This window comes from Medicago truncatula, chromosome 2, assembly GCF_003473485.1.
Source record: "Medicago truncatula cultivar Jemalong A17 chromosome 2, MtrunA17r5.0-ANR, whole genome shotgun sequence".
NCBI lineage: Eukaryota > Viridiplantae > Streptophyta > Magnoliopsida > Fabales > Fabaceae > Medicago > Medicago truncatula.
The window spans coordinates 9,836,748-9,850,560 of NC_053043.1; the positions used below are offsets into that span (position 1 = coordinate 9,836,748).

Here is a 13,813-nt window from a genome sequence, read left to right on the forward strand (position 1 = left end):
CCTTGATTAATTGCCTAATTAGTTCATCAACTCATGAGATCCATTTAGAAAGAAAAAAAAAATGACCAAGTAAAATAATAAGGAACCTTACCAAAAAAAAAATCCCACCTATAAATATTGCACCTTACCTCTATTATTCACTCATCAACCACAAACAATTAATTGTTGAAATCAAAAATTTTCAACATTATTTGTTAAATGGGTTTAAGGGGTGTTGGATCCATTTTCATTCTCTTCCTTAATCTCATTTTTGTATCTACTCTTGTCTTTGCCAAACCAGCTCCTAAGAGACCACCACCACCACCACTACAAGTGACATGTCCTTCCCTACCACCACCCGTTCATGCTCCTTCAACACCCCCTTCCACACCACCAATTATGGTATCTCCTTCGACACAACCACCTGTGGTTGATCCTTTCACACCACCACCTTCGACACCTCCTTCCACACCACCAACTATGGTTGCTCCTGCGACGCCACCACCCATGGTTGCTCCTTCCACAACACCAACTTCGACACCTCCATCCACGCCACCAACTATAGTTGCTCCATCGACACCACCACCCATGGTTGATCCTTCAACACTTCCTTGCACACCATCATTTATGGTAGCTCCTTTGGCACCACCACCCGTGGCTGAACCTTTGACACCACCACCTTCCACACCAGCAACTATGGTTGCTCCTGCGACACAACCACCCATGGATGATCCTGCGACACAACTACCGTTGAAATGAACTTTTATGAATTAAATGAGATTACAAGTTAAACCTACAGCTCATATAGACTTAGGTAAGACTTGTAAAGTTGGTCGAACATCTTAATCATGTTATACTTAGATTTCGGGTGGGAATGTGGTAAAAGGTTAACTTGGGTTTTATCGTACGGGCTTAAGCTATTCTTTGAACTAACGTCTAATAGTTTGTAAGTGGCTTAAGCTATTGTTTGTGAATTTTCAAACTTTGTATTGATACCTTACTTTGAGAGTTATCGATGTTGGCCGTTTGCCACTTGATACGGTTTTATCGGAATGATTCCTTTAAGTAGATTATCTTATGATCTTTTGTAGCTAGCTTCATATGACTAAATGAAGATGTATGAATGAATTGTGATATGTTGATATGATATTTATCATAAGATGTTGTATGTTCTCTTACTTGGAATATGAGACAATTGGATTGGTGAAACTATATGAAGTAGTTGATTAATGAATGTGTGTTGATGAATTGTGATAATTGGTGGTGACTCTTCAATGAATAATGACATGTTGGTTGTGTGGATGTGAATGCTTGATAATGCAATTGTTGTTGAAGTTGTACATTGTGTTAGACGCATTGTGTGGATGTGTACTTTTACATTGTGTTGTTGTAAGTTGTGAAGTTGCATTATTTGGTCTTTGCTATGTCCATGCATCATTGTCATATGTGAAATGTAAAAGGAGGTGTACTTTTACATAGTTTTGCGTAAGAGGAGGTGTACGTACTATTACAAATGATGTGCGGTTGGCATCATGGGGTAACGGCCTAGACGTTGTTGTGTTTGGTACCACATGCATGTAGTTGTCGGTGTTAGACGCATTGCATAATTAACATGAGTTGATATGTTGCATGTGAATGGTAATTGTTGAAGTTGTGATGAGAATGTGAATGATGTGAATTGTTGATAGATGTGCTTGGTGAATACTTGATTGTATTATTTTGAAATGTTATGTAAATGTACGTATTGAATTAACTGTTTATGTGGATTATGATTGATGTAATACTTACCCCCACTGGTTTTGACCGCCTGCCTGTCTGTATGGATAGGTAGACGTTGTACCTGATTAGTTGCTCCGGTGAGTTAATTGATGCTTGGTTGGATATCGGGAGCTATCTCCGGTATCAGTTTCGTAGGGTCTAGGATATGCTCTGATCTAGGCGTCTGTTTATGTTTTTCTAGATTATCTGTTTGGATTTATTCATGTTGGAGATTTACCCTTTTGTCGGGACTTGGAAAACATTTATGTTGATGTATTTTTGATATCATGACATTTATGTTGAGATTTTTATACATGCACGTTGTTTTGGATTTTGTATGACGACGTAGCGTCTATTTCTTGTATATATGCATTATTCGCGTGTTTTATCGCTTTAATATAAATAGGGTGTTACAGTTGATCCTTCAACACCTCCTTCCACACCACCAATTATGGTAGCTCCTTCAACACCACCACCCGTGGTTGATCCTTCCACACCACCATCTTCAACACCCCTTTCCACACCACCAACTATGGTTGCTCCTACGACACAACCACCCATGGTTGATCCTTCCACACCACCAACTTCGACACCTCCTTCCACCCCACCAACTATGGTTGCTCCTTCGACACCACCACCTGTGGTTGATCCTTCCACACGACCTCCTTCCGCACCACCAATTATGGTAGCTCCTTTGACACCACGACCCATGGTTGATCCTTCCACACCACCACTTTCGACACCTCCTTCCACCCCACCAACTATAATAGCTCCTTCAACAGCACCTCCCATGGTTGATCCTTTGAAACCACTACCTTCAACACCTCCTTCCATACTACCACATGTGATAGCTCCTTCTGGACCCGCTCCTATTATAGCTCCTTCCAGTCCACCACCTTTGATGTAAGATTATTACATGTCATAAAACTCTTTACACGTAAGTATAATAGGATCGTTTCCGCAGGGACTTGTAACACCACGTTTTCCCAACATAAAAATTTCATAAAAATAATCGGAGTTTTCCACGTAAACGGAATGTCACATTCTTTTCTTAAAATCATAAACTGAATAAATAACTATTTATCTTTAAAATTCAAAAAAAACTTTAATACTTCATATTCATCACATTATAAACATCATCATATAACACATAATAACTAAATCATAACCAACATAGATCATCACATCATAATCATAATTCATATACAACATAACCACATTCGTAATAAGATTTCTCCACCAAGCATCTCATTATCAATTCATGAATAAAAGACAACTTATCAACTTAACATAACCATCATCAAGTACATTAAACAACTCATAGATAACATCATGTAATCATCATCACTAATAACTTAAACAACACAATATAATTATCATCTCATAATAACTTAGACCACACAATATAATCAGCATCTTATAATAATATATCAACAACTATTCATCATCTTATAACAACAACATATTCATCATCTTATAACAACATAACATAATATTCACTTAATAATAATAATCATATCTAATACAACATAATCATTATCTTAATAATAACATAACATAATAATCAGTATCATAAACAACATCATAACAACATAACAATATCATAATCAATATCATAGACAACATGGCAACATCTTGGTCAACATCATATAATTCACATCATAAACATCATATAAACTTCATAGGTACTTCTTTAACAACACATGGGTAGAAGAAAACTCAACAACTCATAGATGATAATTCATCAACAACTTAACAACTCATGGATGATAATTCATCAACAACGACTTTGACTCGACAAATGCGACTCCAACTCGACTATGCAACTTAGACCTCTTATATGCATGTGGTACCAATACAGGGCATGAGCCCCCAACATCATAGTATTAATATACTTTTAAGGCATCGTGGTGAGGACAAAGCTCAAATCGTAATCAACAACAATTTAAACATCGTACATTTTCCACATAAGGCATATAAATATTTCACATAACCAACAACAGCAACATAGGCAGCACATAAACATCTCAAGATATAACAACATCCAATGATAATCAACAACCTTAAACATCTTATATAATTCACATAATGCATATACAAATATATTACATTACCATCAACAATCAAATCATATTCATCAACATATACATTCATATAATAAATCATCAATCATGAACAACATTATTTCTATATCATACAATATTCACATAATATATGTATCTCAAATTATTCAACAAAGATATTCACGTCCGACCAAATTAGATTCATCACAACACATGTTAAATACTGTTAAACCCCTTAATTAAACTCCTAGTTCTTCTAGTTTTGAGGTTTGGAATTATTCCATAAGTTTTGGATTAACTTAGAAACAATTATGCTGAATTTTCATAAAATTTCACTAAGACCTACTTGGAGTATTTTCATCATAACTCCTAAACCAAAAATCATTTTAAAGTCAAACCAACGCCACTTGAAAGCTAACACAATTATCAACAACTTTCATGTTTACACCAAAGGCTAACTCAAAACAGAAACGTGTGAAAAGACGCAAGAACATGAAACAGGACATGCTGTCAGATAGCAACTCGGGAAAAACCCAATTTTCACCCCCAAAATCTCAATTTTAACTTCCCTATGCCCAAATTTGATCCCAAAGTTTATCTAAACATTTATATACATCAAAAGAGACTCAAAATCATATAAAACTTGACCCAAAATATTATTTTAGAAAATCATCAAATAATCAATTTTAACCCTAATTCCCAAATTCTCAAAACTAAAACTTACAACATATTAAATCCAATTTTCAGAATCAATGACTTAAGATTATTGAATGTTAGTCCCACCCTTACCTTGGATTGAACGACGAAGGACTCTACCGCTTTCTCTTCTCTAAAAGGATATCAAACCGAAGGGGGATTATAGTCTTAAGAACACTTTTAATTCCGAAGGGACGGAAAGGAGTAGAAAAAGAAGCAAGACTCGTCAACACAAGTCAAAAGAGGGAGAAGAGAATAAAAGCACAGGAAGCATCAACTGTGAATTTCGGTGTGTAAAATGCACTGTGAGTTCTCTATTTATAGGGATAGTTTACAACTAATAAGTGAGAAACTTTGGAAACAAGTAATGCACCTATTAGATCTAGTACTTAAATATCTCAATTGAGTACTAAAATATATTATATTAAGTACAAAAATACATTATTCAGTACAGAAATATATTATTAAGTATCAAAATATATTTCAAAGCATGCACTAAAATATATTAGATTGCATACCAAAATATTTCAGATTGTGTTGCAAAATACTCTAGCTCTCCCCTTTTATAAAAATCCTTAACCTACTTATTTTTCTCTTATATCCAAATCTTAATATTCTATTCTAATATATATATATATATATATATTATAAAATATTTCTATAACAATAATAAATAACAAATGTATCTCTATAACATATATATATTTCCATACTAAATAACATATATTTTCTACAACAAATTATATATATTTCTATAACAAATCATTTATATTTCCATAGCAAATGACATATATTTCTACAACAAATCATATATATTTCTATAACAAATCATTTATATTTCTATAGCAAATGACATATATTTCTACAACAAATCATATATATTTCTATAACAAATCATATATATATTATACTAATAAATATCAACATATAATATAACAAAATACCACTCATCAAAATAAATCATATAAATCATACAAATCATATAAGTATATTCTAAACTCATTTAAAATAATCAAATAATTAAAGAGGGGGTTACAGGACTAGTGTGATATTCAAGTCATTCAACAATCAATATTGTTCTAAGTGTATGGATTTAAAATGTTTATTTGTGTAAAACTATTTTTCTATTCGACATAAAAGTAAAACGATAAGAGATAGAATTATTTCGCTTGGGGTCAAAGACATCAACCAAGCGTAACAACTGCAATCTATCGATCAAATAACGGATTCTAGCTTTTTAAACGATATTATCACAATCACTCGGCAATATCATTCGTGTCCAAATGATATCGTTATTTCTAAGGAATTGTTTAAATGTCGATTTCCCAAACATTTAAACAATCACAAAGTCGATTGAATCGTTTAATCGACGATTTCCCAACCGATTAAATGACCCAAAAGCATTAAGTCTTGGATTAAAAGTGATTATCAAATATTGACATCTATGTCTAGAGTGATAACTTAAGATAGATTGTTATTCTATTTCTTAGATCCAAAAGTATTTGTTAATATCATATTGAATCTCAATAAAGCATTAAATACAAGAATAACAACAATATTGAATAAATAAGCTATAACCATATATTAAATGATCAAAAGTTTACATAATGGCTTGTTTGAATACCTCAAAACCCACAATGGTAGATATACTTACATATGTCTATGATAGCTTTGCAAAGGATGAAGAAAATATGAAGATTTCATGCCTAGATTCATGATATCTCAACAAATCTTGATAAGAATCTACTCCTAACATCTTGCTTTGCTTTGTGTCTCTCTCTAGAAATGCAACTTTCTCTAAAAAAACCCAAAAAAAATCCAAAAGTATGCCACTGCTTCTTATTCCATACTGTGTTGTGCCGAAACAGTGATACCCCTGGTTCCCAAAACGTGATCCTCGCTCCTCTGCTTCCGTTTTTCCTTTTATAAGCCAAGTAGCAAACTTAGTTCTATTTTCTTGTTTACAGGTTAGATCTCCTTTGCCAAAGCCCAATTCTTCCTATAATTATTCATTGCCCCTTCTTTGTGGCTGCACCTCCTTGTTTGCTTATTCACATAAACCCATAGGATAAACTACATTTTTCGCCCCCTATGTTTTAAAATGTTGCAATTTTGACCCCCTATTAAAAAAATGGCAAAAGTGACCCACTATGTTTAGGGAAATATGCTCTTTTGACCTGCTAACATAAGGGAAATATGCTTTTTGACCCCTTATCTTTACAAAAAGTTACGATTATGGCCCCTTTTTTGGGACACGTGGCGTCTTCTCAGCAATTTTTGGATGAAAGGGGCCAAAATTGTCATTTTTTAATAGGGGGCCAAAATTGCAATATTTTGAAACATAGGGGGCGAAAAGTGTAGTTTAGCCAAACCCATAATTTAAAGGCAAGTGACACATCAATAAAATTCATAGAAGCACAATTAAGTTTTCTTTCTTTGCTCATGACCACTAAATATAATAATAATAATGAAATAAATTAATTGACTCAATTAATAAATAAAACCATAATTTATTTAAAATGACTATAAGTGAAATACTAAACTAATAAAATAGACTAAAAACTTAATTAAAAAGACTCTAAAAATGTGATATAACGGATTGTCATCAACCTTCACCACCCCCACCTACGACACCGTATACTCCACCATCAACTCCAATGACACCACCATCAATTCCTACTACACCTCCTTCTCCACCGCCACCTAAGATGACTCCTTTCAGACCCCCACCTAAGACCCCTTCTAGCCCACCATCAATTCCTACATTCTATAGTTCTTTAGCTTATTTAATTATGGTTCTTTCATGTTCGAATATATCAGTTTAGTCACACTATTTGTACCAATCTTTTACGTTATTGACATAGCAGCATAATAAGTTTAGACATTTGTCAGTATCACAATCTAATTTGGGACATTTTTAACAGAATGAGCCATTTGTAAAAAAAAAATCCACAAAATCACAACAATATATTTTTAACACTTACCTATAATAATATATTTTTATACTATGCGATGAATTTTTCCTTTAATATTATTATAGGTAAGTGTTACGCAACTATTACTCTATCTAAAGAGCTAGTTTTCACTTGAATAAACTTTTGTAGAATTTATGTTCTAGGGGGATCAATACTATTCTCTCTATTGAAAAACCCCTGAGAAAATAACATGGAGATCTGTACAATAGATAACAACATTTTCAATAGCCAAGATTAATAGTAGATTTTTACCATTGATAATGTAGAGAATAATGGTCAACATGCGCACATTATTGCCTTACAATTGAGATAATTCGTTTCCCTGTTGGGGAGTTGCTAGCACCATGGGTTTTGTTGATTCGTCCACTATAGTGTGTTCTACTTCCACAACATTAAGGGTTGTTGATGACATATCATCTTACCTTATTTTCAGTCATTTTAGTTATGATTTGACCTAAATTAAAGGAGTTTTAGAACAATTGTGTATGGTTTAAAGGACATTTTGTAATATTTTTATATTGAGTCTTGTAGTTATAGTTTTTCTTCAACCAAGCAATTCTTAGGAGTTTTTTTTTTATGTATTTCATTGCAAAATCATGTACCCGGCAAAACAAAGTACCTCATGAAGAATTGGAAAGACAATGAATGTAGATTCAAGAGGTCTCTGAAGACATTACAAGTTGGAGAAATTCTATTCCAAGTCCCAAGACAAGTTTTAAGGAAGGAGACACTAAAAGATGAAGAAAAGGTAAAAATGCGTTGGAAAAGGGTGTTGTGCGCCCTGTGTGTTAAAAGCAGTGTTGAAAATGCCTGAGTCGCTGTCCGTGGTCATCTTTTTCGAACATTGCATTATAAATTTTATTATTTCCCCTTAGTAAAGTAGACGATATAGGGCTATCCTTTTGTAGAACTGTTAAGGTAAGAAAGGGTGTGTAATGTACATATGAGTTTCAAGGATGAAGTTGGAGCCTTTAGATAACAATTTTATTATCACAATTTTTTCATGTTTTAATTACCCCAGAGAGAGTAAAGCCCCACTTTAATAACCTTACGTAGGTGGTGTCTCCCATAATACTTTAAAGATTTATAGGGTTGACTATGTGCAAGTATACATTATCCAAGTTATAGTATAAAATGATATTGATCCCATAGGAACATGGAAGCTATAGCTTCCTATAACTTTCCAGCAGTAAACTTGTTTGCAAGAAAATAAAATAAAAGTGATCAAGTTTAACTTTCAAGCATTTTGAGTTAAAAATGTTTGTTTGAAAGAAACACGAAGCTATAACTCTTTAAATCATAACCGAAGAATATCATAACCTTGTCATGTCTAAGTCAAAAAAAGGGGTTTAACTAATGATGAGCTTAACCACAAACATGAAGATGAAATGAAATATAAATGAGAACATGAAAAACTAAATTGATATATAAAGATGAATTAATAAAATATTACAGCCCAACAAGGAAAGAGGTGAGCAACAAGTATCACCAAAGTAATCATAACTCTAAATCACTATCTACTAGCACTCATGCTCATCTATGGAGAATATTAGATGGAGTGAGAACTCTAGCGGCTGCTAACCCTTGATTGAACTTGGCCGCTAATTTCACTATGCAAAATTTTGTACCCTTAGCCCCAACTTGTAGTTGTCCTATAATATTAAAAGACCAACTACTACATGTTACATGTTGTACCCTTTGGACATTTCTCACATGAGACGTCCCTATCTTATCCTTGCAATACAAATCATATTCTTTTATTCCTCGTTCTACCAAACATTGACGCCAACTACTACATGTTTTTATTTTTTGTTTTAACAAGTATTGGCAGTTGCCTCGCTGAAACGGTTTGATGCACTTGCCAAATTCAATCATCATCTGCTACCACTATTTTTCCTTGGGTAAAATGGGAGGAGATTTTTAAGCCAGAAGAGGACGGGGTTTATGGGTGAAAGACCTTATACTCTATAACTTGGTACTTCTAGCCAAATGGAGATAAAGGATTTAAACGGAGGGTGCTTCAAAATGGAGGGTAGTATTGGTCACATGATATGGAAGGTTGGTTTCAGAAAGTCCAAATATATATATATTCTTATAGTCGTCTGTCCCAAGAAACAGTTTAGTGGAGGGATGTATGTTCCGTGGAAGCTATATGAGAACCTGCATTTGATTGGGTTCATTTTTTTGTTGCGGAAAAGGGTTTGTAATGGGGAAAATTCTTGATTTTGGAATGGCACATGCGGGGTTGATATACCACTTAGAGTTAATATTTCTAGGCTATTCTTGATTTCATTGTCCAAGAATGCAAAGGTAAGCGAAATGGGTGGATGGGTAAATGTTACTTGGATTTGGAAGCTTCGGTGGCGAAGAGCATTGTTTTCGAAGGAAGAGGGAATTCTTTCAAATTTGATGGAGGTCATTCGATCGGATCAACATGGGCAAGGGGAAGATCGTTGGATATGTGCATCCAATTCGGGAGTTATTTTTCGGTTGATTTGGTGTATGATTTCATCCCCAATAAATATTCTTTTACTTCATTAGTGGGGGGCGAAAGAGGAAAGCTCATAGCTAGGTAGACTTTTGGAGAGTTACGCGCCCTCAAAGGTTAAATTTTTCCTTTGACAGGTGCTACGTTGAAGGCTTCCCACGAGAGCAGACATAGCCAAATGGTATGCTTGTTGGGGGTGGTGTGAGTCTGGTTGGTTGTTGCCAATGGTGCTCGGATGCGGTAGAGTCGGAAGGCCATTTTTTCAAATTTGGAAGAGTTAGAACTATGTGATCTCATTTTTTCAGAAAAGGTATTGTATATTGTGAGGTTGTAGACGTCATCAAAAATATTCCTTGGCAATGATTTTTGGGAAAGCACTCGGGTGCCCTATGTCTTTTTTATGAATAGTCTGTCTGTTTGATTAGATAAGTGGTACATTTGAATTCCAATTTTCAATTTTGGTGGATGGGGTTTGTACCATTGTACTACTTCCCAAAACGTGGGAGTAATACTTCTTGTATTGTTTTCTATTAATAGATGGACCAATACCAATATTTTTATAAAGTGTAGGGACCAATGCCAAACAAAAAAAATGCAGGGATCAATACCAAAATCTGATGAAAGTGCAGGGATCAATGACACATTTAAACCATAAAAATATTGTCAATAACATTTTTTTAATATACTTCATTTATACATTTTGCATATAAAAATAAAATCAATAACATTATTATTATTCTTTTTGCATAGAGATGGCTATAATTTGCTCAAAGTCAAAAACTTATAACTTAATTAGGCAAGCCGCCGTTTCCTTGAATCAAAGTGGTTTCCTAATTTTTTTTTCTTCTCTTTCCATAATTCCATTACTGCCAAAAAAAAACACCCTACCAGAGGAAAAAACAACGTTACTTTTTTTGTCAGGTAACTTAATGGTTAGAATTCATCTTATAAGATGAATAAGTGGGGTGTCCAGAATTCGAACCCCGACACCTACATATAATAATGCATTGTCCTACCAACTGAACTATGCTCACGAAAAAAAAAAAACAACGTTACTATGACGTTTAAAATACACTAACCATAGTATTTTTTTTCGGGGGAACTAATCATAGTATTAATTATCAAATTAAGTATTTAATGAATTTTTTGTTGCTCTTTTTAAAGAAAGAAAAAAGAAGCAAGATCCTTGAAAAAAAGCACAAAAAAGTAAAGTGACATACTTAAGGTACAAAGCATGTAATAAGGACAAACTTATAAGAAAACAATATTTTAGAATGATGAAAGTGGATGTAAATTAGTGAGGTGGGTGTAAACAATTTGATAAAATTTATAAAAATGAGTGTATATATATAATCAAGTGGATACAAGTTGCTAACATACACCTTAATGATACACCTTAAAATTGAGTGGATATAATCAAGTGGATATAAGTTTGCTAATTTACACCTTAGTATTTTTAAGTGGGTGTAAATTAGCAGCCCCAATATATATAACTCTATTTCAAACTTTATTTTCACACTTGATCACACCCGTTGATTCAAACTCTGAAAATGTTCTCTCATATAACTTAGTTAATGCAATTGAAGACGTAATAAATGTTAATCAAATCGGTCAACAACCCCCTGCACTAATTGCTAATCTAATCTCACCCGTTCAAACTCTATTTTCACACTTGATCACACCTGTTGATTCAAACTCTGAAAATGTTCTCTCATATAACTTATTTAATGCAATTGAAGACGTAATAAATGCTAATCAAATCGGTCAACAACCATCTACACTAATCACTAATCTAATCTCACCCGTTCAAACTTTATTTTCACACTTGATCACACCCGTTGATTCAAACTCTCAGCCGTAAATATCATATAGAAGCGAACATGTTTGTTCTAATTCACCCTAATTTGCCGTAATCCCTGACATTTTTCCCTCCTAAACATATATTTATTGTTAATCTAATCTCAGCCGTTGATTCAAACTCTATTTTCAAACTCCTCATTTTTTCTCATATAACTTAGTTAATGCCAATTGAAAACGAATAACACACTTTTAATGCAATTGAATACGTAGTTAATGCTAATCAAGTCAGTCAACAAACTCATACGTCTCAGCCGTAGATCCCATAACAACTCCCTACGGGTCCAGCTAGCATTTAGCCCTAAACAGTCCAAGTTTTTCATCCCTTGCTATCATTTAATGCGAACATGAATGAGAACAAATACAAATAATGACGATAATAAATACAAATAACTACAACAATAATTACAAGAATGTTGACTTCTATCACTCACAACTAACCATTAAACACCCAAGCATTTATCATGACCTTTGATATACATTTATGCAATGAATATGAGATTCAAACTACCCAATCATCATCCTCTATCTACACATATAACTATGATTCAAACTCTCCATTCCACTATATGTATACACGTGCGTTGACACCCTCCTTTGTTTTCAGTTTACATACGGCTATAATGAATTCTATCAACGTATCATCAAACCTCTAATTGTTGAACTTGATGTTGAAACCATGTTGGTGTTGCATTCCTTGAAAGGTTAGTAATCTATTTATGTTCGATGCTTATTCTGCGTGTTCATTCAGACTTTAAAATAACATTTTTTTCTTCATGTTTTTACAGCTCCATTGGATCCTATTACGATCTAAACTGTCCGTGTGAAGATTGAGTCCGTCAAACGAAATTGAGATTGGTTCCGTGTAATTTGCATTTGTGCAATTTTGATCCAGTTGGCATTTTGCATCTGTTCAAATTGCAACTTGATTCAATGTTGTTGGATTGTTTTTATTTTGGTTGCAAGTACTTTTAGCTATCATCTAATGCCTTTATGTTGATGGTTTTGTAATCCAAACTAAGTATTTTATCAATCCTCATGATTTCGTTTGTGTTATAATTGATTTACAATTGTTGCTACAGATCCAGTTTTCATTGTTATAAGCTGCAAATTAATAGTAAATACTGTATTATAAGTTAGTTTGGTAAGGGATGATGTTAAAAAGAAAAGGCATTCCTTTATATTTCATCAAATACACTAATGAATTTTGACTTAGTGTGATATAAAGCCAATCAATCTCACTTTTCATCTGTACCGTATAATTATAAGGGTTGTAACTTGATACAATATTTTTAAGGATTAGAACTTTATACAGTTAAAAATGCATATTGTGCAGGGCCGTCTTAACCAATCCGGAGGCCCCGATGCAATCTTAAAAATTGACCCCTCCAATAAAAAAAACGCACAAAAAATTCAAAACATTATCATTTATTTTAATTGCAAGAATTTGCTGGGAGGAACACTTATGCAGTTATGCTTTATTGCTGGTTTAACACTTGGTTTTCTTATGCTGGAAAAAAAAATTAAAACATAATAAGAAAAAAGTAATTCCTGGGATTTCAACCATTGGATCATCGCAACAATTCTAAAATTTTATGCGCTAAACAAATATATGTAACATTTTAAGGCCTTATATGCATAAAAAATAATAATAATAATAAATTGGGTCCCCCAAATTTGGAGGCCCTGAGTCATGGGCCTAGATGCTCTTGCTTTTGGCCGGCCCTGATAGTGTTGAAACAATAATATATAAACAAATGGATATTCGATTGATCTATTAATCACCAACTAATATGAGAAGCATATAAGATACATAATTAGAACAAAGTTCTTCCGACACTTATCAATGGATAAAAAGCCATTTGCATGATAATATCTAACGTGTTCAGTACTACTATGCGACTAGCAAATGCTGTCACACTAATGAAAGAGTGCAAAGTAGATTCAAATTGACAGTTTATTATGACATTAATTCTTATTCACCAAATTCTTATTGT

The 13,813-nt window shown here is 33.5% G+C and overlaps 2 protein-coding genes across 2 annotated transcripts; both read right to left on the reverse strand.

Moving 5' to 3' along the window:
* Nucleotides 1–341: 341 nt before the first annotated feature.
* Nucleotides 342–704, reverse strand: LOC112419325 (glycine-rich cell wall structural protein-like). The gene has a single exon (XM_024776904.1). The coding sequence runs from the start codon at nt 702–704 to the stop codon at nt 342–344; it is 363 nt and encodes a 120-aa protein (XP_024632672.1).
* Nucleotides 705–2,130: 1,426 nt separating this feature from the next.
* LOC112419326 (ctenidin-1-like) lies at nt 2,131–7,908 on the reverse strand. The gene is made up of 3 exons (XM_024776905.1): nt 7,894–7,908; nt 7,107–7,263; nt 2,131–2,633 (listed from the first exon to the last, which is right to left on the reverse strand). The coding sequence occupies exons 1-3, from the start codon at nt 7,906–7,908 to the stop codon at nt 2,131–2,133; spliced, it is 675 nt and encodes a 224-aa protein (XP_024632673.1).
* Between the last annotated feature and the right edge of the window lie 5,905 nt (nt 7,909–13,813).